Raw genomic sequence first — 27,710 nt, 5'->3', positions numbered from 1 at the left:
CAATAAAACAGAAACGCAAATTAAAAATTCTTATTCAATATGAAGGAAGAACGGACAGCTTGAAGACAAGCAAGAGAGGTCAAAGCAGAAAAGAACAGAGAGGTTTGGGAGGAGAGACGGAGACAGGACAAAAGAAAGAGAGACAGTATGGCAAACAGATGGCAGGGGCGCGAAGGGCACGCTTGGAAGTGCCAGCAAGGTGTGTGTGACTGCGCAAGTGACGTGTGAGGCAAAAAAGCCAGTGCCACACGAGACCAGCGGCATGGAAAGAAACACGGAGGCATCGTGGGTCTGGAAGTGTGTGTGGTATGGCAGGAAATGGCTGAACGTGCTGTAGGGGGCAGTCCTGCAACGAGGAGTTTAAAAGAGAAAAGCTTCTCGGCTCCAGGGAGCAAGAAGGGAGGGCCGGCGGCCTGCGGCCCGGAGAGAGCCCTCCGACCCTGGGGAGAGCCGCAGACAGGCAGGCCACACGGACAGAGGGAGGGATTACTGGCATAGTGACACCGCCACAGCCTCCCTAAAAGGATCGCGACGGCGTAATAAACTTTATTAAATAATAAAACTTATTATAACTGTTAACCCGATTTAGTTCATTCTTTGCGGCTTACACACGCGCACACACGCATGCACAAAAAGGAGAGGGGTTGAGTATAATAAGCCTTATACCGTACATAAGGCGAAGCTTACAAAAGCCATCGCCTAACCATTCAGTCTAATTGGATTTGAAGAACAGGGTTGCAAATTATAGCATTCTCTAGTCCTAACTTAGTCAAAAAAAAAAGAAGTGCATAGAAAAGAAGAGAGGATAAAAAAAACCTGTGGCCTGAAAAGTAAATTAATCATCTTTCTTCTCCCCCCATACTTAATTAAACTTCCTTAATGCTTATAAGAGTTAATGAGTGGATTGATTAAACAATGCAGCTAATGCTTACCCCCAGCTCACAAGCAGCAGTGATCAGCTCTCCTGTGGTAGAAAAACAGAGAGGGAAATTAATGTAAACCCAATAATTATTATTAAGAGACAAGTCCGCTCCTGAAAGTTTTCCCAAATCAAATACTTGCACTGGGTTTTGCATTAATTTGCCCGGATCAAAACCTGCAAAATCTTCCCAGTGTGACATTTCCTAAGCGACACGCTCATTCTCTTCCATCGCACACGGCTCCCTTGATCCCCGAGCAGACAGACGCACACATACACAGGCAAATCTATTCACTCTTCCCATATTCCGTGACTTGAGGTGCACGCGCTGAGCCCCATCCGTCACTGTATGGCGAACACGGGCGTAAACGTCTGAAAGTCCCTCTGCGAGAAGCCACACACATACAAAAAGCTAGCTGTGTCTCTTAAGAACTTCTGTGTTTTCAGCTCCCACCATTCACTAATATCCGAGCCTGTAAACCATCAACACAGCACTCATTTAGGGTTACCACACTATCAGACCAAGTATAACATTTCCAGATGCTCATTATTATTATAGCTCAGCATATTTCTGTCTAAATGTCATCTGAATTATTAGACATTAAGACTATTGACTAGATTCCTCTGATTGGTTTAACAATGATTGTTTATGTGAGACCAGCCGTGTTCAATGATAGTATGTGAATTAAGTAATGTAATGTAATGTGTATTTATATAGCACATTTATTGTGTAGGGCCATACACCCAAAGCGCTTCACTATTATGGGGGGGGGGGGGGGTCTCTTCACACCACCACCAGTGTCCAGCATCCACTTGAATGATGCGACAGCAGCCACGGGACAATGACGCCAGAGCACTCACCACACACCAGCTATAGGTGAAGTGGAGAGACAATGATAGAGCCATTTCGATAGATGGGAATGATTGGGAGGCCATAATGGATAAGGGGCCAATGGAGGGAATTTGGCCAGGTTTTACACTGTAAAACCACTTATTTACCATACTCATATTTCACTCAAACTTTCCATGTTGCAAATTGCTTAAACAATTTGGCACTGTAAACTGAATGCAACTATTGAAATAATAAAAGTACACAGTATTTAAATTAAAAATGTAAAGTGAACTCAAATTTAGATTGTATTAAGCTAAACTTAAGAGGATAGTTTAGCCAAAACAATACGTTTTGTCATCATTTGAGTTTCTTTCTTCTGTTAGGCACAGAAGACGATATTCTGAAAAATCTTGAAAACTGGTAAATGGTTTGCCTTTTCTACTTCCATAGTACCAAAACCAATTTTTGGGTTAAAAGGTGTCATTTAAACTTAATCAAAAAACTTGTCAGAACGTTGGGTTTGTCCATATTTGACCCAACATTGAGTTACAACATTTTTATTAGTGTACTCCAGTACATTGCACTTTCAATATCCAGTAGGCGTTAACTCAACTAGTGGTCAATTCACATGTGAAAAACATAATTTGATGAATCATGACTTTGTTCTAAAAATCACTACCAATATTACAACAAGCTAGAAACAATGGGTCTCATTCACTAATAATTGCTATGTTAATAATATGTTACATAGTTACATAATTATATATACACATGCACATATAAATGTACCTCTATTCATACTCTCTTTTGCCCTACCCTGTAAATAACATATTTATATGTAGGTTTCTTTAGACATGCTAACAGTATAAAGCAATGGATGTACATGATTTTTGGGTACATGTGGTATTATTTTTTTGTACATTTAGAATATATTTTAGTACATATGTTTGACTTGACTTATTTGTGAAAATGTCTGTCAGCAGTGCAGATTACAAATATTTAAATTACTGTACTGAGTAGTTTTTCTCAGAAATTGTAATTTACTAAGTAGTTTTAAAAAACGTGTACTTTTACTTACCCTTGAGCGCATTTTTAGTGCAGTATCAATACTTTTACTCCACTACTTTCCTTCAACCTGCAATCACTTCTTTATTATTTCTTGTCTATGGGGATTCCTGTCCAATCAAACCGCACTTAGAAGGTAAATTGCATCAATGAACTACCTTAAGACATGCAGCAAACTGTTTGGAAGCATTAAAAGTGTCCAAGAGGATGTCCAAAATCTTTACACGCAACGACCCAGAAACTGTTTAGATGCATTACTGTATGATGACTGACACAAGACGTCAACATGACGTCAGATTGACGTTTTACCGCAATGTCCTGGGGACATTGCATTTTGTTTCGAAATGAAAATAGAGTTTACATCAGAACCCAACGACTTCAATGTCAACATCCAACCTAAAATCAATCAAATATCACCTTCTAATGATGTTACAGCTTAACAAACAAAATCCAATAGCATCAAAGTGGTTTACACTTTGATGCTATTGGATTTTGTTTGGCATACCTGATAAATAAATGTCAGAATCTGACGTCAATATGATGTTGGTTTAAGATGTTGACTCGACGTTGGATTTTTAGTTTCATATTTTTAATCAACTGATGTTATTGATACCAACTTAAACTTTTTTCTAAATAACAGTTTTTAGCAGAACAAAACTATTAACGATGTAGGTTAATTTGGGCTGAGAATGAGGACAGTGACAGGGTTTGTAAACAAAATGAGGAAGTTTCTAATAAAGAAAAAAAATCTGAGATCCAAATGAATGACAACTCGCAGAAATCAACCATCAGTCTATTTTAGAAATTTTGGGATGAAATACTTTTTATCCACTGTATTTATGTTTTTATTTCAGTGCCAGGTAATGTAAGTTTCTAGTAGAATGTCCCGTTTATAAAAGTGAATTTAGGGAAAATGTGCTTAAACGGTAGAAATTTCAACACTCTACAACCAAAATCTAGAAATCTACCAACAAAAACAAATCTTTATATTTATACTACAGTTCGGAGAATAATGGGCAAAAAGTCCTTTCGCCTACTAATCCTAAATGTTTTGCCCTGTTGTATAAATCTAACCAACGCCGCCTGATGCAACACTTGCCTAAACACTGTAAAATCCTATAATCTCAGCTCTCTGATGCAATATGAAATGTTCGACGCATCACAAAATTTTGAAATTTTTAGCTGGCACTTCCTGCGTATCACTAGCAGTTGCCTGTTTTCCTTGTCATGTTGGAAGTCCTCTATCTGTAGGTGCAGACCCCTCACACTTCAGCAGCCGAATTTGCTCTGCTTTCACAGTCTCATTTAGAATAGAAATAAATAAGCACGTGGCGAGGCCAGGTCTACCGCATTTCAAAGAGCGAGGATCTCCCTGTAATCAAAATTTCTCATGTTATACATCACAGTTTCATTCAGTTCAGTGTCTAGACCCCAACACAGAGCCCTGTCCCGTACAGGGAGGGGTGAACAGAGAAATAGAGTGCAAATGCAAAAGGACAGCGGTGGAAGGAGTGAAGTGTCTCTGTGATAGCACAAGCATCGGGCACTAACAGCAGCCTTTTTCCCCCCATAATCCCCATCATTTTCACACTCGCATTCCTAGACAACAGCAGTCCCGCGGGGCGCCCGCTCAGCCTCTCCGGGGCGCAGCACACCTAAAGGGATTAGGACTGCGAGACGGAGACCTGGAGAATTTCTGCCGAGCATTCAGCTGGCGCTATCACACCAGCATCCTGCAATGTCCCTAAACGCCACGCTTAAGGGGTTGGCCGATTTTTTTTTCTCTCTCTTCGTAAGCCCCAAACAGCTTCTTGCACCCCGCCTCCCCCAAAAGCCTCCAAGAGCCACCCGGCCCGTGCACATGCTGTAAAGCTCACGGAGCAGCAGCTTGTTGTTTGCATGCACCCTCCAGAAGAAAAACATTTATTTTTGTCTTTCTTTTAGTTAAGCTGCTTGTTTATAGGGCAGGGTGTTTTTTCAGCATTGCTCAGTCTATATGAGTCAAATAAATGTAAAGGCTAGCTCGCACTAAGAATGATAGCTTTAAAGACACGACATTGTGTTTACTATAATCACATGCTGCAGTTTTGTCATCTGACACTATAAAACGGGCTGGCTTCTAATAGGCTCATCCTTTAAAAAATCGATTGGTAACACTTAACGATAAGGTTGTATTAGTTTAAGTTAGTTCACGTATTTATTAACATGAATAAACAATGCTGATATTAGTTAAGAACAATCTTTGCTGATGTTAGTTAAGTTCATTGTTAGTTCATGTTAATTTTGCAGTGCATTAACTAAATGTCAATACGCATAAATCTGGATTTTAATAATGCATTAGTAAATGTTAAACTATGATTTATAAATACTGTACAAGTATTATTATTAGTTCATGTTAATAAATACATTAACTAACATTAACTAATGAAACTTTGTTGTTAAGTGTGACGGAAATATTGTTTAGAATGGAATTCGAACAACATAAATTCTCTGCGTCACAATGACTGTATTTTTGATGTAGATTAAGTTGTATTAAATTTAATTTAAATGAAATAGATTTTTTTTTAAATCTATTATAAAATATTTATAAAATATAAATTGCAAAAAAAATATTATAAAATATAAAAATGCAAAAAAGGCTTCATATTTATATCTTTAATAAGATATTATTGCAATGACCATGTAAATACCATGTGCTTGAATGACCAAACCAAAAAATGTTTAAACCTTGAATAAATGTCATTTTGCAGATTTTAATAATTCTATATAAACTTCTGTTTACATGTATTGTTCACAAAATATTAAAATATATATTTTTTTTATTTTCAATTAACTTCAATTTTAGCTCAGAGTTAATAATGAAATAATATTAAGTTTTAGGAAGTCACTCCATATCGCACTAGCCTTGTCATTAAAAATTTTTCAGAGGATCATTTTTCATAAAGGGGGTTTGCATGAGCACATTTAATAATTCATTTTTACTTTGTTATGGGAAAAGTTAAAGTACTTTATAAGAAAAAATATTAACACAAAACTTTTTTTGGTGGGGGGAGACAAAGGATTTTTTCATATACTGATAAACAGTGAAGAACTATAACTATATACATACAACCCTCACAAATCTCTCATTTAAATTATTATTTTCAATAGAAAGCTATACAATATTATATTTGTGCAAATACATTAGGTTTGTCAGTACTGAAGCCAAATCTGGAGGTAATCTAACAAAATAGCTTATGAAAACGGTAAAAATGAGTACACCTAAATTTATATATTAGGTAAACATTTTAAATAATTTTTTTTAAAAGAGCAAAATTCAAGAAAAACTAAATAAATTAAAATTTTGTAGGTTGTATTTTTTCCAATATTTTGCATGACTTTAGATGTATTATATTTCTATTTCAGTGACTAAAATATTATTTTAATAAATATATCCATAAATCGGTTTTGTTCAAATGCACCAAAATACATTACCTGTACTCGCTTATAAATGGATAAAAATATTAATTTTTAAATTATGTTGAGCACCGTAGTTATATACATCTATAAATAATAAAGCACCTAATATTAGAAAACATTAAAATAATTCAGAGAATCATCCTTCGTGACAAAAGTTGTTGACTTGTTAATAAGCAGCAAATAATTTGAATCTATAATGAAACATCTGAAATATTTAATAAAACAAATATTTATTTTAAAATAAAATGTTTTTTTTTTCAAGAAAGGACAATCATCTAATTGAGCATATGTAGAAATGTCAAGGCAGTTATATCCCTGTGATAATCTTACTTAATTCTGCATAATAAATATATAATTAAATATTTGAAGATAAGCAAAATAACAGAAATTGCATAAGAAGATAAGAAAAGAGGCTAATACAGGTCTGACTATTAAAAGTGATAGAATTCTTCGATTAACTATGACACATCTTACAAGAAAGCAATCCTTTGCAAATTTGCCCAATTCTGCAGTGCATTATTATCATCATGTACAGTGTTTCTCTCTGTTGTGATTAGTGGTCTGACGTCACTCCAGAGGGATTAGTAATTCTGTTTTCCTGACAGCTTTGCGAGGGAAACAGACACACTCTTCTATGTCTGACCCAGCAATAAACAACCTTCCTATTTGTTCAAACGGATGATTTATGTAATATGCACAGAGAACAACAGTTGTTATTTGTGTACGCTGGGTTGATTCCTGTTGGCTACTGCAAAGTATCTGAATAATGAATTCTGCTTCTGTAATTCCCTGAACAAAATATTTTCTCAGGTTATGGACAAATCAAGCCAAGCAACTTCTTAGTTTTCTGAATTTCACTGTCATTTTTGTTTTGTTCTGCAAAATACTGAAGACATTTCTTTCATTTTAAATACAAAAGATGTCATTTAGAATATAAATTGACAATTGGTCAATATAACAAAAACACTAGGTATTCAGGCAAGTTTATATTAGTTTTAGACAATATACCAATAAATTTAAAAATATAGTTCACCCATTTTGTCACCCTCAAGTATACGCAAACCTTTAGGAGTTAAATATAAAAGATGATATTTTGAAGAAAGCTAGAAACATTTAACCATTTACCTGCAAAGTATTGTTTTTTCCAACTAGGAAGTCAATGAGTTACAGGTTTTTAGTTTTCTTCAAAATATCTTCTTTATTGTTCGGTGTTCATTGTTGGGTGAAAAACTCCTTTAAGTTAATACCTTTATATTATGTCATTTAAAACAGATTTGACTTGTCTATATAACTTGTAAAACTTGACTTGAAAAAACTTGTCTGAAAACACAGTACCTTTTTTGTAATGTTGACCAATTTATTCTCTAAAATTTATTCTCTCAATTCATTTTCTAAATTACTTTTTTCATGTCTTATTTGGAAAAAATTGTTAGCAATATAACAAAACTAACATTACTATTTAGTCAATAGCTAGAGAGAAAATTCAGAAAAACTGTCAAACAAAAGTAAATTACTACAGAACTTTCATTTTTGTGTGATCTGTCCCTTTAAGAATAAAAAATATATATATATTCGGTGGAATAACCCAGATTTTTAATCTCAACAATAGTTTTCATTTGTTAGGATAGGGCAGGGACAAAAGTAACAAATCGATTTTCTCGAATCCCTGACAACATCTGATTTCCAGGCTATGACAGCACATTCAGCATGCAACCCTTGATGGAAATCCCAAATATCGAATGATTTCGAGACCGTGTCTAGCAGTTAGCTCCGAATTCTGTTATTAAGTGCTAAAAGTAAACTATTGTAGCGGTTCTTTTTTACTTATTACAAGTTGTGTTTCTCTTTTCATAAGTCACGCTAATTATCAATCTAAAGGTTATTTAGTGAAATAAAACTTCCTTGAGTTTGAAATGTTTGAGTTTTTCACTATAAAGGTAAATCAGGTTTAAATGGGAAGAGTTCCTGTAGGGAGCAAAGTAACACTGTTATTAATGTCCCACTGCTAATAGACAAACTTTATTTTTCATTTGCACATTAGGGTGTGCAGTGTTTGGATTAAGATCTTTTAAAAAATGAATGCATATAGCCAATTATAATAAAAAAAATTCAAAAGTGTTAACATCTTGCACTGTTGGATTGCTTTTTAAACATGTAGTGGAACTGAAATTTAACATTTAAATGCAGTTGAATTTTTTTGCAAAAATAAAGGACAAAATATGTTTGCAGTTAACATTAACAACGTCATAGTCAGATATATTTGAAATAAACAAGATTAAGCCAGTAAATCTAGCAAATATTGTTGTTACTTTTGATCCACCCCTGTGTTACTTTCGTCACTGCGTGTGGGGTCAAAAGCAACAATGTGAATGTGAAGTTATATTGGGGTCACCAACATGTTACCACCAGGTACCCTGCGAGGATCACATGAGTTGCCAGTGGACCTGTTAAATTTTTTTTCTAGCTATTCTTTTTAAAAAAACACTTGCATTGGTGTAAATTTTAAAATAATCTTAAGTTTTATATATAAAAAATATATACAAAATATTTATAAAACAGATTTCATATTAGCTAGCTGGTCTTCACAGCAATGGTTGCGGGTGCAGTAAAGAAGAAAAGCATATCGTTTTCACAGTGAATCGGAGGAAGAGTTTTTGTTTTTTTACTTCATTTGGTGACGGCAAAGCAGCACAATGTTGAGAGACATTTCAGAATGTGTCACACAAGCTAACATTATCATGCTAACTATCCACCAAGCAGCACACAGCAAGTAGAAAAAGTCTAAACAGTTTGTGAAAACAGCAGTCTTTTTTCACAAACCAGTGAAACCCCCCCCCAAAAAGCAATTAAAGCCTCATTTAGAGTTGCACATTTTTTAGAAAAACAAGGCATTTTTTGACAGGAAAGCAAAGCTGTGCTTAAAGACTAGAACGGATGTAATCTCCACTATTTTCATGAAGCTACAATGCTTAGAAGAGTGTCGGCTATGTTAAAAATGCTGTAGATTTGGTGATAATTTCAGTAAAATCTGAACGTTGATTTATGTTACCCAATTGATAATCTGTGCAAACTGTTTAAAATTGTTAGTGGCAAGTGAAAATATTGTGGAAGTGGTCATTTGAAAATGTAAATACACTAGAAATAAAGTGTTGCATATTGATATTTATCTATTTCCTAACTTGTTAAATCATTGTTGACAACTATTGTGAGAAATCATTACATGAACGAATATCATTGATTATTAAGAAATAATATATAACTAAAAGTAAACTGAGCAAATTAGTTATTTGAGAAGCGCGTGTCAAACAGGTAGCCCCTCGCATTAATCGGTACCCAAGTAGCTCTCAAAAAAAAAGGTTGGTGACCCCTGTTCTACAATGATACAAAAAAACGCCTGAATTTGATAGACCACACTTTTGAGTTAGTAACCACAGCAAAAATATATATCTGCTAAAAACATGATCAAGAAAAATTTTACTTTCCTCCCCGCTCTCCCCTACTGTCATTTCCATTTTCTGATATTTTTGTTATCAGACCTTTATAGAATAAAACAAAGATGAAAACACTCAAACATACATTAAAAAGAAATACATTTTCTTAACAGCAAAGTTCATTTTAAGCCAATTGGTCAGCAAACATTTTTTTTGGTTTCACCGTAAGTGGTCTAGAAAGCCGTTTAAAAAAGATAAACGGTATAATCTCAATAAATCTCATGCAGTTCATATTTGCAAAAGCTTCATGACATACACTGTGTATGTGATATAACAGAGTGCTGTTCTGTGATAGGCTGCGTGTGATATAAACACAAACACATGACTGACTGACTGCTGTATACCTGAGTCTCCACCGGGCACAGCGCGCGGAGCACAACCGACATACAGCGCTGAAACCCCGGCTACTGTCGCTCCCGTCAAACTCCACGTCCACCTGTCCGACGACATTGCAAACCTCTCCTAAAGTACGAAGGAAGTTTTTGTTGTTTAAATGTTCATTAATGTCATATGTTCATTGCAACTTTGGTGTCGAAACTCATTCATTCGCGCAACTGGTTTACAATCCTTAGCGTACTCAAAAACACCTAGAATATACACATATTATTGCGACATATACTTATCACGATACACAGGGATGTAAACAAATAAACGGAAGCTGTATTATCAATATAATGTGTTAGGATAAAACATATTTTTAAGTTAACGTTACCTGTTATCCTGGTGGCGGTTTTTATGTATAAAGCATTGTAAACGTTGCGGCTTTCGCGCCAAACTGAACGTTAGGATGATGGCGTCAATAACGTTTTTATCTTAGCAGAAATCATAATCTAGACAACATCTCAGCTGCACTGTTCATCTTTTTTCACGTTTTTGTCCGCCTGGACTCGAGGATAATGTTGGATTTTGCTTCCTGGTTGGGCGAGGCTTGTCAAATTACCATAGTAACCGTAGTAGTTGTTAAACAATTCTTATAGACCGCCATTAAGCTTTTAAAATGTTTGTTATTTTAATTATTTAAGATATTTTTTCTTTCTTTTTTAATGATAATATCTAGTACTTAATATAAGTTTCCATAGTATAAATTAGTAACAGTGTCATGTTTTTGATTCTTCTTTTTTTGTCACCATACATTTAACCATTCTACAGTAGATTCAGGGTTGTCATTTAAGGCTCTGGATCCATCATAATCTGGGGCTAGTTGCATTGACACCATAAAGTTTCCAAACCTATGAGTTTCTTTCTTCTGTTGACCACAAATGAAGATATTTAAAAGAGCTTCTGAAAACCTGTAATCTTCCATGGTAGGAAAAATTATAAAATGGAAGTCAGGTTTACCGCATAATGTCTTCTTTAGTGTTCAAGAACCAGGACTAGGTTATCCAACTAGCAGTTAGCAAAGGAGAAATCTTTTTGGATTCAAATTTGAGTGGTCAACCGTTTTGTAACTCGCCTTAATGGTGACTAACTTTTTAAGAGTAGTCTATGCACTCAATGGACACTTTATTAGGTACACCTAACAATTACGCAGCCTTCAAGGCTGCCTTAATCCTTCATGGCATAGATTCAACAAGGTACTGGAAATAGTCCTCAGAGATTCTGATCCATATTGACATTATAGCATTAAGCAGTTGCTGCAGTTTGTCAGCTGCACATCTTTGATGCAAATCTCCCGTTCCACCACATCCCAATGGCTTTATTGGATTGAGATCTGGTGATTGTGGAGGCCATTTGATTACAGTGAACTCATTGTCATGTTCAAGAAACCTGAGATGATCCGTGCTTTATGACTTGGTGTGTTTCCTGCTGAAAGTAGCCATCAGAAGATGGGTAAACTGGTCATAAAGGGATTGATATGGTCAGCAACAATACTCTGGTAGGCTGTGGCGCTAACATGATGCTCAATTGGTACTAATTGGCCCAATGTATGCCAAGAAAATATCCCCCACACCATTACACCACCAGCAGCAGCCGTGTTGTGCATTCACAGATGCTCTTTTGCATACCTTAGTAGTAACGAGTGGTTATTTGAGCTATTGCTCCCTTTCCCAGTAGATCAGTAGTTTCTGAAATACTCAGACCAGGCCGTCTGGCACTAACAACCATGCCACATTCAAAGTCACTTAAATCAACTTTCTTCCCCACTCTGATGCTTGGTTAAAACTGCAGCAGATCATCTTGACCATGTCTACATGCCTAAGCCTAAATGCATTGAGTTGCTGCCACTTGATTTGACTGATTAGAACTTTGTGTTAACAAGCAGTTGGACAGGTGTACCTAAAAAAGTGGCCAGTGAGTGTACAGTCTATGCAACTGGCCCCTGGTGAATTGTGATAGTCATTTCATTATGAGCAATCATACTGTTAAACCTATTATTTCTGCCTTCAGAATATTTTTAAAAATATACATAATTAGGCCTATATTTAGGGCGAAGCAGTGGCGCAGTAGGTTGTGCTGTCGCCTCACAGCAAGAATGTTGCTGGTTCGAGCCTCGGCTCAGTTGGCGTTCTGTGTGGAGTTTGCATGTTCTCCCTGCGTTCATGTGGGTTTCCTCCGGGTACTCCAGTTTCCCCCACAGTCCAAAGACATGTGGTACTGGTGAATTGGGTAGGCTAAATTGTCCGTATTGTATAAGTGTGTGTGTGGATGTTTCCCAGAGATGGGTTGCGGCTGGAAGGGCATCCGCTGCGTAAAAACGTGCTGAAAAGTTGGCGGTTAATTCCGCTGTGGCGACCCCGGATTAATAAAGGGACTAAGCCGACAAGAAAATGAATGAATGAATGAGGCCTTTATTTAGTTAGCTTAGTTTAATTTAATTTTAAATTAAAAACAAAGGCAATGTTTAAAACCATAATACCATAGTAACCAAAGTAAAATCAGCCTCAATGATAACAAAGAATACAGAAAAGATTAAGGAAAAGATTTAAAAGTAGAAAAAGAAATGGGAAGATCTAATATTCCAGAGTCTATAGAAGCAGCCACAGAGACCATCTGGATAGTCACCTTTAGTTGAATCCATTCAGCTGATCTTCAGGCTGGAACATGTTTAGCTTAGCTTAGCATAAATCACTGAATCGGATTAGACCATTAGCATCTCTCTCAAATACCAAAGAATTTTAATAATTTTCTTGTACCTTGACACTCCTGTAGTTACATTGTTTACTAAGACTGATGAAAAATTAAAAGTTGCTATTTTCTAAGCTGATATGGTTAAGAACTATACTCCCATTCTGGCATGACAGAAAGGAAAAATTACCTTTGCTGCCATACCATGGCATCACTGTTACCCTTTTTCAGGTGATGCATGATATCATTACTAAATAAATAAATATGCATAATAAAATTAATTTTAGCAACTTATTTTTGATAAAAATAAATCTGAAGCAAATGTATTGTATGTTAATATTAGTGTACTTGTTTTTTACATTATTACATTATTATTGCCTTTAATCATTAATACATTGCAGAAATATTTAACATTTTGATGGTGGTGTTACTCCAGAGAAAAGGAAGGATAATTAAATTAAATTCATATTTGAATTGATCTGATAATTGCACTCACTCGTTGTCAGACAATGTCCTGGAAAATGCTTGTCATATTTTCTCAATACGCTAACTTTGATTGGTATTCAGTGTTGTCACATTTAAAAATGTCAAACCTACTATGCATCAACATGAAACGTTTCAAAGTGTTGACACCAAATTTCATATACAGTTGAAGTCACAATTATTAGCCCTCCTGAACTATTATTTTTTACATTTCTGTTTAACGGAGAGACTTTTACAGCACATTTCTAAACATATTAGTTTTAATAACTTATTTCTAATAACTGATTTCTTTTGTCTTTGCCATGATGACAGTAAATAATATTTTACTAGATATTTTTCAAGACACTAGTATTCAGCTTAAAGTGAAATTTAAAGGCTTAACTAAGTTCATAAGGTTAACTAGGCAGACTAGTTAGGGTAATTCGTTCTGTAATGGGCTAATAATATTGACTATCAATGGTCATATAAAATAAAAACTGCTTTTACTCAGTTCAAAATAAAACAAATAAGACTTTCTCCAAAAAAATAAATAAATAAAAATTATTGGAAATACTGTAAAACATTCCTTGCTCTGTTAAAGATCATTTGGGGAAAAAATCACTAATAATTTAGAGCTACAACTGTACCATATATTGACAAATTTCTTACTCAATTCAATTTTTCTTATTGCATGTATTATTGTTGGACAATACTGTTGATTTTATATACAGTAATAAAAGCAAGTATATTTTAAGGGAATAGAATAATTACCTAAAAATGAAATGTAATCCTAAAAATTATTTAAACTTTTTAAATTTAAAATTAAAATTAAAAATTTTTAAACAGAAAAGTAATAATTTAAAAAAAAAAAACATTACTTTGTTACTAAACCCAGCACTGTTTGGCAACGTTGACTGAAGTTATCTTTGATTAGTCTCTTTGTTTTTTTAATGTGTGTGTGTGACTAATTCATTTAGGCTTCAGTGCTGAAATTATTTTCTGAATTTCTACAGTGGCATTTGTGCGATGTGGATGCAGTGTGAGACCTTTCAGCGCCTGACGAGAGGAAGGGTTACCCTCATGAAAATGTCATGCTAGACTGATCATTAATCCTCCACTATCTAAAGTGAGTCTGATCCTTGACTAAATTGAGAGCTCGGAGAGGTAGAGATGTGTCAGCGCCTCAGAGTTCATAATCCTACACGCTTCCCTTTACTACCGTTCCTACTGTCTAATCACTGTTTCAGCTACCTACAGTAAACCTGACACACATACATAGCTTTCTTTTTACTAACACACATACATAGACTTGTTCCTGTATATTATATTATATTATATTATATTATATTATATTATATTATATTATATTATATTATATTATATTGTATTATATTATATTTTATTATATTATATTATATAAATCATAGTTAATGTAGAATTTGAATGCATCCTGTTTAATTAAATGAATAATGTTTTATACATGATTCTCAAAAGATCCACTAAAATATAATTCCGGTTAACGATAAGTTTAAAATGCCATATAGTATGCCATTTTTGATGTTATATTAAAGGGTCAATTGAGTGGTCACATTGAGGCCCCAAAATCCTAATTAATTGCCGTTTTATTATTCTCACCATTCTGTTATCTTTCTAAAACACATTACAAAAATATACAAAATAAGGGACAACAAAACATATAACAGTGAGCAAATATACTGAAGAGTGTTTCAGAAAGGAGGTTGAGTCAAAACTCAGAGTATGTAACCCTGAAATGAGAGAAACTCTGGGTTTTCCATTTCAAAATGTCAGGTTGGTCAAACTAGAGAAAGCAGGGTAAGTCAAGCCTGTTTCTGAAAGAGTGGTAACTTACTCTGTGAACCTAACCTGGTCAGGAGCAGGTTTTATTCTCTTAACCGAGTTTCTGTTGGTCTGCTCCCCCTTTCTAAAGATAAATCAGTATTTCTCGCCTCAGCCTTAGTCATTTCTTGCCTACATTTCAGTCGCACAAAGAACAAAGTTACGAGAATGACTTGTCCTTTTTTGGGGGGAAATTACAGTTAGATTTAATACCATAGTTTTAAGTTTTACCTTTGATATTACTGCGAAAAATAAACAATGTGCCTAAATTCACTGACCTTCGACAGGGACATGTACTGTAACAAGATTAATCAGATTTTTCCTCATTCTATAAGTCATTTTCAGTACTGCTTAAATTCTAAATGTCATATCATCCTCTACCATTTAATCAGTAAAAAAGGCAGACACACAAGTGCACTTTTACATCTTTTAAAAACTCAATTTTATCCTAAACTGATGAAGGTTTCCAAAAGTGGGAACCTTAATTTAAACATTCCAACTGAACATTGAGTTAAGGTCATGGTTAAAGGTTAAACTGAGTTTTTAAGGTCTCGGTAAGTCAACTCAGAGTTTAAGTTTAAACTCCAAGTTGGTTGAACCTCCTTACTGAAACAGGCCCCAGAACTAGTATCCAGTAGCAAGATGGAAGTTGGAGGTGGGGACTCAATCAGAAAGAACAGGGTCAACCTGAAGAGTTTGGACATGTTTGCAAAGGGGTTTCCACAGTTTATTGAAAATAAATAGTGCTAGGTCGGTGAAGAGAGTACCTAATTTTCTCTAGTTTCATAAAATAAATAACATTTGTTATCCAACAATCATGAGAAGGAGGGTAAGGGCTCTTCCAGTTCAGAATCCTAGAAGGCTAAGAAGGCTACAAAGTCTGCAAAATAAGAGGGTAAAGTGTAGCCAGTTGGGAAAACCCCAATTTAACCAGCAACTGGAAAAGGTGGAATATCAACAGTAGCAAACAATGGAGACGAAGGTTTGCCTCCAAAAAGAAAGCAGGAAAGGGCAAGACCAAAATGTATAAATGAAATAGCTGAATCAGAATGATACCTGTCACACTCAGAGTCAACTTCTCACCATTTGCCACTGTCTTTCAAAACCATTAGTTTTTACACATTCGTCATCTAAAAGACTCTAATATTTTATACTCAAACTAAATTGTATTATGATCATTTATTATATTTTATATTTCAATGAGTTAGATGTTTTTATTTATATCTTTATTACTGAATAGCCATGGATATTTTCAATATAAGCACACAATAAAATTAAGTATAATTAAGTATTTGCTAACACTTTATTTTGATGGTTAATTTGAGTATAAGTAGACTGTCTGCTTAATATCTGTTGATACTGCTCCTTCAACAGACAACCTTAGCCTCAACCTAACAGTCAACTAATGAGAATTCGTTTGCATGTAGATGCAATGTAACTTAAATTCAACAAACGGACCATCAAAATAAAGTGTGGCCAAGAATTTTTTACAAGCAAACATCTGCAAAGCCAAATATATTGTATTAGGCAGGAAACTGCATGAGTCAATTAGAGTACAGTATTCATAAAATTCAGAGTTGAAGGATGTTAGAATTATTCATGTGGGTTGAAATGTTAAAGGCTTATTTTTTTCCCTTTCTGACAGGTTAATCTGGGTGATTCTATGTGCATTTTTAACTCTGCATCATTCTGTTCTTGGTAAATCTGCAGCTCTTAGAGTTCACAGGTTTGTTTTAGTAGCCTATAAAGTCAAAGTATTTTATTCAGAAAAAAAATATTTTTTTTTTCTTTATAGAAAGACGCTTGCTGACTTCAGCCAATGTGGAGAAGACATCATAAAATGCGCAGCGTTTTAAAAGCAAAGCCAGCATGCTAAAAGGTACTACTTCATATATTGACATCTGCACATGAATTCAATCGCTCTGTGCATCAGTGAAAACTGGATTAGGTTTTCCTAAATCGCAGATAAATCCGCCACTCATGGCAATATGTTTCAGCTCCAGCCTGTTGCTTACTATCTGCTTACTTACTGTACACTGACAGTCTGTTTTAATCTAAACCCAAGAGCCTAGCAAACAAGTGGATTTTCAATAAAGCCCTTTAAAATCTGTAGAGAAAAATCCCATGATCCTCTGTGTTAGCTACACAAATATGCGCAGCAATGAAAGGATTCGCTCTAAAACAGATTAATTGCAGTGGTAAATGCAACATTTCTCTCATGCGATGTGCTACCAGGGCAGCCTATTTTATTAATATACAGCTCTATCAGACAAGCTTTTCACAATCTCCGAGACAAGCATGTAATGATATACAGTTTATTGAGATCTCCATTTCTAGAAAACCAAAATAGTGATTCTTGCGCACATCAACGGACTATTCAAGGTGCATTGAGGCCACCTTTGTCTCCTGTTTACCTCCTTGTGGTTTACAAAGCACTCCAATTAAAATTGCAGAGATTAGGACAATTGTGATTAATATTCTTTGGTGGGGCCTCGAGTGCGAGACACAACAAAAGCAAGGGCTGCTTGGAATTGCCTTGAGCAGAACACCTAATGGCGGCCAATTAAAATAAGAGGATTCAATTTGGCCAAAGCAACAGGAACCTACAGATAATGCATGTATCTGAAATTGCAGTAGATACCACACTCTTGATTTGGCTTCTATCATGTTTGTTATGGTATTTTCGCTAATGACCTGCAGCCGCTTGCAACAAACCTTTAATAAAACCCTATAGGGTTGAAAAAACGAACAAAAGATTTGATTAGCTTAAAAAAAAGGTTCGGTTTCAAATAAGGAGTGAATTGTAAAAACTAAGAAAACATTTGAATTTGATCACATAAACCATTCAGAAATAAACTACCACTCCCTTTTACTTTTTAGTTTTTTCTAATATATAAATGAGGTATTAAAAACACTTACATGACTAAAATAATACACTTTTTTACTGTCAAATGTAACAAATGTCCTTACTAACACATTTAGTTGGCTTTACTTGTTGTATTTTATGCTGCAGCCACACTAGAGTTTGAGCATGCAAAATTCTGTCTTACACCACTGCGAAAAGGGGCAAGATAAAACAAGATGTTTCGACATTTAAAAAAGTGAGTGATTGGTCCATATTTTAAATATAAGACATGTACGCAACATCCTTAATTTATTATCTTAGGTAAGGTGAGATCTCATGCTTAAAGGGTAATTGTGCTTATGCAATGGCAAAGTTATATAAAGCTTGAAGAATCAGAATCGGTACTCAGTATCAGCTGCAAAAATCCTGATCGGAGCATACCTAATTATTTCTTTAAAACTTGGTTTACTACTTTTAAATTTACATTTGTGAATGTAACATTTTGTTAGCAATATAAGTAAATTAAATAAAAACTATTTTGATTAGGATCATTACAGCCAAAACTTAATTTTCCCATACCAATGAAAGAGGTTTTGAACACTGAAAATTGTTATAAATAAATTTTTGCACCTCACCCCATTCGTTGACATAAGATGCCAAAGTAAGTGTAAAGCCGCCTCCTCATATTTATTACAAAAAATACAACTTGCATCAATCCGACTTTTAAATTTTTGAAAATATTGTTTTGCTGGATATAATCCAGCGTGTTCCTAAAGTGATGTTTGTGTGGCATATTTAAAATTTCTGTACAGAGAGGTCATCGATTGATCTTTGCAATGCAGTGAACTGCGAAACTTGTAGCTCGAGTTTACGTTTCTGGTCTGCATGCGTGTAAATGGAAGTCTATGGGCCGAAAAGTGCAGTGTGACCGTGACCAAAAACTTACAAATTATTAGTCAATTTAACATAAGTTAGACTTAACAAGTTTTTTTCCCAAGGGCCATTAATTTCCATCCTTTCAGAAGTAAGGTTAACTAACTAGATTTTACAATTAGAATGATTTCTGATGGATCACGCTACTGAGGAATGATGTAAATTTAGCATTTTCTTCACAAGGAATACACTTTAAAACATTAAACGTGTTTTTAGTTGTAATAATGTTTCACAATCACTGTTTTGTGCTCAAATAAGTAAATGAGCTTATAGGCATAATTTAAAAACAAATAAAAAACACAGTTTAATGACCGCAACTATTTAACAGTACTGCAATATGCAATGAAAAAAGGGGCTCATGTTTAATACATGATACCTACTGCATCACCTAATGAATTGAATTTAAACCTCAGTGTAGCATTTGGTCAATAAAATATGACAAATATGAAATCCAACCCCAAAAAAATTGACCTGAATAAAGTAGTTATCATTCATTCATTCATTTTCCTTCAGCTTAATGCCTTCTTTATAAGAGGTCGCCACAGTGGAATGAACCGTCAACTATTCAGGCATATGTGTAACACAGCCGCCCTTCAAGCCGCAACCCAGTATTCAGAAACACACACACTCTCATTCACATACACTCATACAGTACGACAAATTTTGTTCATTTTAATTCATCTGTACCTAATATCTTTGGACTGTGATGGGCACCCAGGAGAACCCAGAGGAAACGTACAAAAACACAGGCACAACACACAGAAATGCCAATTGGCCCAGCCAGGACTCAAACCAGTGACCTTCTTGCTGTGAGGTGACAGTGCTAACCACTAAGCAATCGTGTTGCATAAAATAGTTATAACAAATAATAAGTATTTTTTATTGTATAAATTACATTGCGCCTTAGGAGTGTCCCTTAAAACCATGTACACAAGTATGTGTGTGTGTGTGTGTGTGTGTGTGTGTGTGTGCGTGTGCGTGTGCGTGTGCGTGTGTGTGTGTGTGTGTGTGTGTGTGTGTGTGTGTGCGTGTCTGTATTTGTGAGACTGAAGATGTGCATGAGGGAGAGTGAGACAGCACATCACAGCATGGGCTCGATGTGGGAGCAATCCAGTTACTTAAACTGATCAAGATTTAATTAACACAACGCTCGGCAATTACTCTGTAATTAAAGTCATTTGTCCTCTTGTGGAGCTGAGAGTGCCACTGCTGCCATAGAGCTGAAATTAAAGAGGGGGATGATGAGGGGCTCAGTGCTGCTCATGTTTTTGTGTATAGCTGCCCTAGACCTATAAATACACTGACTGTGTTTTCATTGGAGAAGACTGGGGGAACGAACTGTAGATGATGTATATGTACAATGTGTAGAGAAGCAATTGGCCCTGCTTTGAATTTGTTGCAAATTAAAATGAGAACATTGGTTAATTATTAACTGTAAAAAAAATATGACATGACAAAGTCATGACAACAAGTGATATTCCTTCAACTCAATTTAATGAGTTAATCAGGTTTCAGCCTGCTTTTATAGCTCCTGTATACACTATATAAATATAAATGATCAATAAGTCCTGACAGCATATGATTTAAAGTCATTGTAACTTATTAAAGTAAGTTAATCTTACTTAATTTTATAAGTTACACCAGCTGTTTTAAGTCAGTTAAACATAATATAAGTTTAATGAACTCATAGGTTTAATTTGATTCAGCTTAAAAATTTAAGGCAAACAGGATGTTTTTTACAGTGTACAAAGTTTAACATAATTAAAGTTGAGATGACTAGAAAAGTTCATTTGACTTAACTAAAATATATACAGTGTTATAACAAATTGCCTGGAGTCTGCTGCAAATATAACAAATTAAATACAGTTTGTTTGTTTGTTCGCATCAGTGTTCTTCCATTTTTTTCAAGCATATTATGATTTAGAGATATGTGTTTCAGAGAATGGGGTTTATTCATTGAATATTTCATTCATTCATTCATTTTCTTGCCACAGCGGAATGAACCGCCAACTTATCCAGCAAGTTTTTACGCAGCGGATGCCCTTCCAGCCGCAACCCATCTCTGGGAAACATCCACACATACACACACACACTCATACACTACGGACAATTTAGCTTACCCAATTCACCTGTACCACATGTCTTTGGACTGTGGGGGAAACCGGAGTACCCGGAGGAAACCCACGCGAATGCAGGGAGAACATGCAAACTCCACACAGAAACGCCAACTGAGCCGAGGATCGAACCAGTGACCCAGCGACCTTTTTGCTGTGAGGCGAACGTGCTACCCACTGCGGCACTGCGTCGCCCCTTAAATATTTCATTGGGTCATTATTAAAAGTTTTTTTTTTTTTTTTTAAAACACTGTCTTTATTTATTTTGGGAGCTTTTAACATGTACTAAAGAAATCAAAACCAAACATACAAAAAATATTAATATTATATACAAAATAAATAATAGTACAAAAATAAATAAAAATATATTTATTTATATATACAAATCAATAAGTAAAGGTGACGCAGTGGCGCACTAGGTAGTGCTGTCGCTTCACAGCAAGAAGGTCGCTGGTTCGAGCCCCAGTTTGCATTTCTGAGTGGAGTTTGCATATTCTTCCCGCGTTCACGTGAGTTTCCTCCTTGTGCTCCGGTTTCCGCCACAAGTCCAAAGAGAAGCGGTACAGGTAAATTTGATAAGCTAAATTTGTTCGTAGTCTGTGTGAGTTTGTGTGAATGAGAGCGTATGGGTGTTTCCCAGTGATAGGTTGCAGCTGGAAGGGCTTTCTAGATGAAAAAATGGACTAAGCCGAAGATAAAATCAATGAATGAATGAATAAATATATAAGTAAATGCATGTGTATATACAATATAAAAGTACATCATATAGCAACAACAGTATATCAATAGCAGGTGATGCAAGTTATACAGAAAAAAAAATTGTATCAGCTTCCTTCAGAAGTCCTACAAAGGAATTACAAATTTTGAAACACTTTTCAGGTTTTCTCTTGACTATATGAAAGTGAAGTTTTGTTACAGTATGTGCCTAAAAGTCTTTTCCAATTTCATTTTCAATTATATTTTAAATGTATTTATACAAAACATAGCTATTTTGTATTTTACCAAACTGTTAAACTTTTGACCACTTGATAATTGCCCATAATTGCTACTTGCAGCTCTATTAGTGTTTACACTTAAAAAATAAAACAACCGAAATCCATTGTCTGCTCACTTTAAAAAAATGCTGGGTTCTACACAATTCCTTAATGTTGTCCCAGCACAAATCGATTAAGTTAACTTGATTGTTTTACAAATTTAAGTTGATTGAACATAAAACAATTAGGTTGTCCCCCCAAAAAATGAATTGTGTTGATTCAGTTGCTTTTAAAGAGCTAGTTTAAACAAGCAGCAAAGTCTTTTTTTGAGTGATCCTACAATAAGCCTAAACAATGAAATTAAAGGCATGGTTCACCTATAAAAATGTATATTCTTATCAATTACTCACCCTCTTGTCATTCCAAACCCCTGAGACCTTCGTTCATCTGCAGAACACAAAGATATTTAGATGAAATTCAAGAACTCTCTTAACCTACAGAAAAGTACCAAAAACATTCTCAAAACCATTCATGTGGATTCAGTGGTTTAATCGTAATGTTACGAAACTTATGAATTTTTTTTTTTTTTTTTTGCATACAACAGTTTATTCTCCTCAGTCTCCTCAGTCTCAGTATAGGGTGCACATTCACAATCAATCTACACTGAAGACAGATATCCAGACACAACTTGATTTAAAACAATCTGGGTTCACACAAAGCACAGAACAGCGCTCTCTGGTAAATGTGCACTCTATTCTGACACTGAAGTAAAACTGTTGAATAAGTTATTGTTATTTTTGTTTTGTTGTTGTGCACACAAATGTATTTTTGTAGCTTCATAACATTACAACTGAATTAATGACTGATTTAGGGTGAACTACAGTATATTGCTTTAATGGAATGAAATGTGTTCAATTCACTCAAATAATGTTGAAAGTTCATTGTATATATATATATATATATAGACAGAGTTGAAGTCAGAATTATTAGTCCCCTTGAATTATTAGATCGCTTGTTTATTTTTTAACCAATTTTTGTTTAACGGAGAGATTTTTACAGCACATTTATAAACATATTTACAAACATATTTACAAAACATAAATTTATTAATTCATTTTTAATAATGAATTAATTTTATCTTTGCCATGATGACAGTAAATATTATTTTTACTAGATATTTTTCAAGACACTTCTATACAGCTTAAAGTGATATTTAAAGGCTTAACTAGGTTAATTATGTTAACTAGGCAGGTTAGGGTAATTAGGCAAGTTATTGTATTACAATAGTTTGTTCTGTAGACTATTAAGAAAAAATTGCTTAAAGGGGCTAATAATTTTGTCCCTAAAATAGTGTTTAAAAAAATTAAAACTGCTTTTATTCTAGACGAAATAAAACAAATCAGACTTTCTTCAGAAGAAAAAAAATATTATCAGACATGCTGTGAAAATGTCCTTGCTCTGTTAAACATAATTTGGGAAATATTTAAAAAAGAAGAAAAAAATTCAAAGGGGGCTAATAGTTTTCTGACTTCAACTGTATATATATATATATATATATATATATATATATATATATATATATATATATATATATATATATATATATATATATAAAACGTGGCATTTCTGCATCTAAATTGCACATTAGTTTATCCATTATTTCAATCATATTGCAATCAACATTAACATGAGTAGGGTTAATTACAGTGGATCGGCCTTCACAGTGACTTTTGCACTACACTGATATGAATATAAACTGAACTGAATTTTACCAGTGACAGTTTTGCTAAACTGAAATTATTTAGTTTTAATGTAACTAGAACTACACCAGCAATCTACGTTATTCTAATGTCTGTCATGTTAAGCTGCTTTGTCACAATCTACACTTTGTAAAAAGCACTATAGAAATAAAGATGAATGATTTGAAAAGACCTGTGTACACCCCATTCGCCCATGCAGGGGCAAATTAAACCAATAAGTGAGGTAAGCAGTCGCTTAAGGCACCAGGAAATCAGGGTCCCTGAATAAAATATCTAGAATCATTTCAATCATTTAAAATGTAGAGATTGCATTAAGATAAAATGTAGAAAAGACGTTTGAGTAATATATAAATACAAAAATAAATACATTTATTTTGACATGGCATTTTCCAGTCCTAGAAAAGTTTTAGAAAAGTCATGGAAAACATATATCTGTATACTTGAATATATGTTGTCTTTACTTCTTTTCTGTCTTTGGCCAGTCACAAACATTATTAGTGTGGTGTAGGAATTTTCTAAATCAATTTTACATAAATATAAATTTAAACTGAATAGATTGTTGCATGTTTGTTTTTATCACGCATATGTAGACATTGCATGAAACATTAGGTCATGAAAATAGACTTGAAAGTCTTCGAAAAATCATGGAAAAGTAATGGCATTTTAGTAGTCAAAATGTGTATGAACCATGGGAGTAAATCCCGGGGGGGACAGGGGGGACATGTCCCCTCCCAACCTAAACTTGCCTGGCAGTGTCATGCATTGGATTAAATGACAGAGAAAAGGAAAATGGACATAAGATCATTTTTCAGTGCACCTAAACGCCAAGTACAAAGGCTTTAAGAATGAGTGCTTATGAAAATACTAATGTCGAATTATCAATCCCAGATAAATGTGAAAGAAATGTTTGAGGAACAAGCAGAGCAGGGTCAGTCAGATGTACAGTGTCAGGTAAGGGGCTTTTGCTTTTATTGAAGGGATAATGACCATTCTTTTGGGGTTTTTTTTATGTTTTCGAAGTTGTGGCTGTATAGCAGATAAACCTCAAAGGCTCACCTATATACAATATGATCGGTCAATTTAACAAGTGTAATATAAACAAGTTAGTTATTTTGAATATGGAAAACATTTTCCTGCATTCTGCTTCAGGAGTCAGTCTGTTGACTGTAAACAACACAACAAACAATGCAATAAATAGTTTTGAAGAAAAATTTGCTTTGTCATTGAACCTGAAAAAAACTTTGAAAATAACCATAATGATGTAGTTTTCATGCTATAATAATGATGATAGAACCATTTTTGAGGAGACATATCTTTGTAAGTACAATTCCACTGTATTATTTGTGTCCCCTTCAAAAAATTGCTCATAAGAATTTTTATATTTATTGCCCCCCTGTTAAATCATTTACACCCATGGTATGACATTATAAATATCATAAATATAAATATAGTTTCCTCAAATGTTTAGAGGGAATAAGTTCCCATTAATATTTTTAACAATCTGAATTTCACACGTGAAACACATTGTGTGGTTTTAGAAAACTACTTGTTCGTAAACACCACAGGTAACAGCACGGGATTTCTAACATACCCGTGTGACAACATCAAGCCGCGTTCTATCCTACAGTGAAGATTTTTGCAGATAATCTGGAACGGCTCATATGACAGATGAAGACAGTGTCATTGTGTGCAAACCTGTAATCTGACGTCACGTGCACTATAAAGGGGATTTTAATGAAACAGCAGTGCGCCGCGACTCCGGCGCCTTCGGGTGCTCGTAAACAATCTGCGATGACAACAGAAGACAACTCACGCCGCTCCTTCACACCGAGGCAAAGATTACGCGTTTAAAAGCAATTACAGAGACGTTTCAAAGCGTTTTCAGAGGTAAGAGTGTGTAAGAGGACACTGAATGTGGACCTCTCCCTACCGCACCAAAATCTTCAGACAGTAGCCACGAGCGCATCTCCACTTACAGGCCGTAGATAATTAATGGGACATTTTCAGCAGCAAACAGTGACTAATTGCGCTAGACAGAAATAGCGAGGAATTAATAACATGCATCCAACACTTGCCACGATCCCCTACCGCTTCAATTTGCCGGGAGATTAAAAACGACTGCCAAGTTTACTAAATTAGGAGCGCAGGGGAAACAAACGCACGTCTTCTTGTGTTCCCTCGCGCGCGCGTCTGTGTGTGTGTGTGTGTGTGTGTGTAGCTATCTCTTATTTACAGGCGATGATCTGCATATCATCTCTCGGGGTCTCATGCTGGGGGAAAGAAGTAAATATCAAGTGCACCAACCAAGCTGAATGCAGGTGTCCTATTGATAATTTGGCGTCCAGCCTCCAGCCACCTGTGGCATAGCTATATCGCATTGGCAGTGCACCGGGCCGGTGGACAGCGAAAACAGTGAGACTATCGTCCTAGACATGTTTTCCCCTGCAGAAGTAACAGAGTTTAGCAGTCAACACCTTCTTTTACCGTGCTCTTATTAAAAAGCCCTGAAGGAACGCTATTGACATCTGTCATCACTGGAAAGCTAATGGGATCAAGCTCGATTCCTAATGCACACGGTGACATTCTGAAGAGAAAAAGAAATGAAATGAAAACTCGGATTTCGGTTTATCCAGCAGGATCGTTTTTGATTATTAGAGGATTCTTGTTTTATCCCATTTAGGATTGGTTCCAAATTAGGATAAAAATTCCATTAGCATTCCCTCGGGATATTTTCCTGCTTTACTAAAGACCTCATGTGGTCAGGACTGATCACAGTGAATCCAAAGGACAGGATCAATGAGTTTCTAAAGAGAAGGGGGGGGGGGAGTCTTTAAAAAAATATGCTGTGCACTCTTTTTACTTGTGTTAGTTTTGGTTTATAAATTGCTTTCAAGAAAAGTTCAATTTTATGGTTGTAAAAATGTCATGTGGTGTAGCCAACAAGTTAACATGCAAAGATATGTTTTTCCATATTTACACTTAATACATACAAGTTCACAAATGTCATTCATTATTTACAAAAACAAACACTTTGACATTTTAAAAAGTGATCAGTTTAGCAAATTTAAATTATTTCTTCAACGATTCACTGGGCTTATTACTCGCACACATTTTACTTTTACACTGCAAAAATGCTTTTCTTATACTTAGAGTTTAGTTTTGTCTTGATTCTGGTCCAAATATCTACAATTCTTAAGTCAAGAAGTATTTTCTAAACAAGTGAACAAAATTGTCTTGTTTTGAGAAATAAGCTGCGTCCCAAATGGCACACTATACACTATGCACTCATGCACTATGTACTTATGCACTTACACACTCAACAGGATAGTATATGTATGTAGTGTTGTCCCAAATGGCACACTAATGTTTTTTTACTAAGCGGAAATTCAAACCGTTTCCCTGATGACGTTTTACTGTTGCCAAATCAGTGAAATAAACGACTGAATTATCAAGTAATACCTGCCGTGAGTATTGCCGCATTTACCATCGGGAGGCGCAATAATCACTCTCGTAGGAGAATTTTGCTTTCACCATCCAAAATAAATAAAGTTATTCAACATGTGCGTCCGATCGCTCCGCCCCTTCCGCTACGTAAGCAAACCTGCGGTCGTTGAGTGCGTGAAGTGTCCATCACAAGTGTGCCGCAAGCCTACGTTTGAGTGAAGAGCTGCGTCCCAAATGGCACACTATACACTATGCACTCATGCACTATGTACTTATGCACTTACACACTCAACAGGATAGTACATGTATGTAGTGTTGTCCCAAATGGCACACTAATGTTTTTTTACTAAGCGGAAATTCAAACCGTTTCCCTGATGACGTTTGACATTTGCCAAATCAGTGAAATAAACGACCAAATTATCAAATAATACCTATCGTGAGTACTGCCGCATTCACCATCGGGAGGCGCTATAATCACTCTCGTAAAAG

General features: G+C 35.1%; 1 protein-coding gene and 1 long non-coding RNA gene across 21 annotated transcripts in view; one reads left to right on the top strand and one right to left on the bottom strand.

Annotated features, from left to right (window-relative positions):
- The window catches only part of tmem260 (transmembrane protein 260), a 177,224-nt gene extending 166,512 nt beyond the window's left edge, over positions 1-10,712 (bottom strand). For 12 of the 19 annotated variants that reach the window (XR_012392994.1, XR_012392993.1, XR_012392996.1 and 9 more), the window contains exons 1-3: positions 10,479-10,712; positions 10,111-10,228; positions 933-964 (exon numbers count right to left, since the gene is read on the bottom strand). Coding sequence is in view for 4 of the 19 variants with exons in the window: in XM_683011.10 (XP_688103.5) it covers positions 933-964; positions 10,111-10,216 (138 nt within the window). In the remaining 15 variants the exon portion in view is untranslated. The remainder of the gene's footprint in view (positions 1-932; positions 965-10,110; positions 10,229-10,478) is intronic. The other 7 variants (XR_012393003.1, XR_012393005.1, XR_012393001.1 and 4 more) reach the window with 1 other exon arrangement.
- LOC141378415 (uncharacterized) overlaps positions 10,105-27,710 on the top strand; it is a 47,349-nt gene continuing 29,743 nt past the window's right edge. Inside the window, exons 1-4 of one of the 2 annotated variants that reach the window (XR_012393017.1) lie at positions 10,105-10,233; positions 14,308-14,420; positions 16,797-16,849; positions 16,947-17,030. This is a non-coding gene — a long non-coding RNA (uncharacterized lncRNA). The remainder of the gene's footprint in view (positions 10,234-14,307; positions 14,421-16,796; positions 16,850-16,946; positions 17,031-27,710) is intronic. The other variant, XR_012393016.1, reaches the window with a different exon arrangement.

Source organism: Danio rerio, chromosome 17, assembly GCF_049306965.1.
Source record: "Danio rerio strain Tuebingen ecotype United States chromosome 17, GRCz12tu, whole genome shotgun sequence".
NCBI classification, from domain to species: Eukaryota; Metazoa; Chordata; class Actinopteri; order Cypriniformes; family Danionidae; genus Danio; species Danio rerio.
The sequence above is the reverse complement of the archived record's forward strand: the minus strand, read 5'-3'. Positions and strand labels throughout refer to the sequence as shown.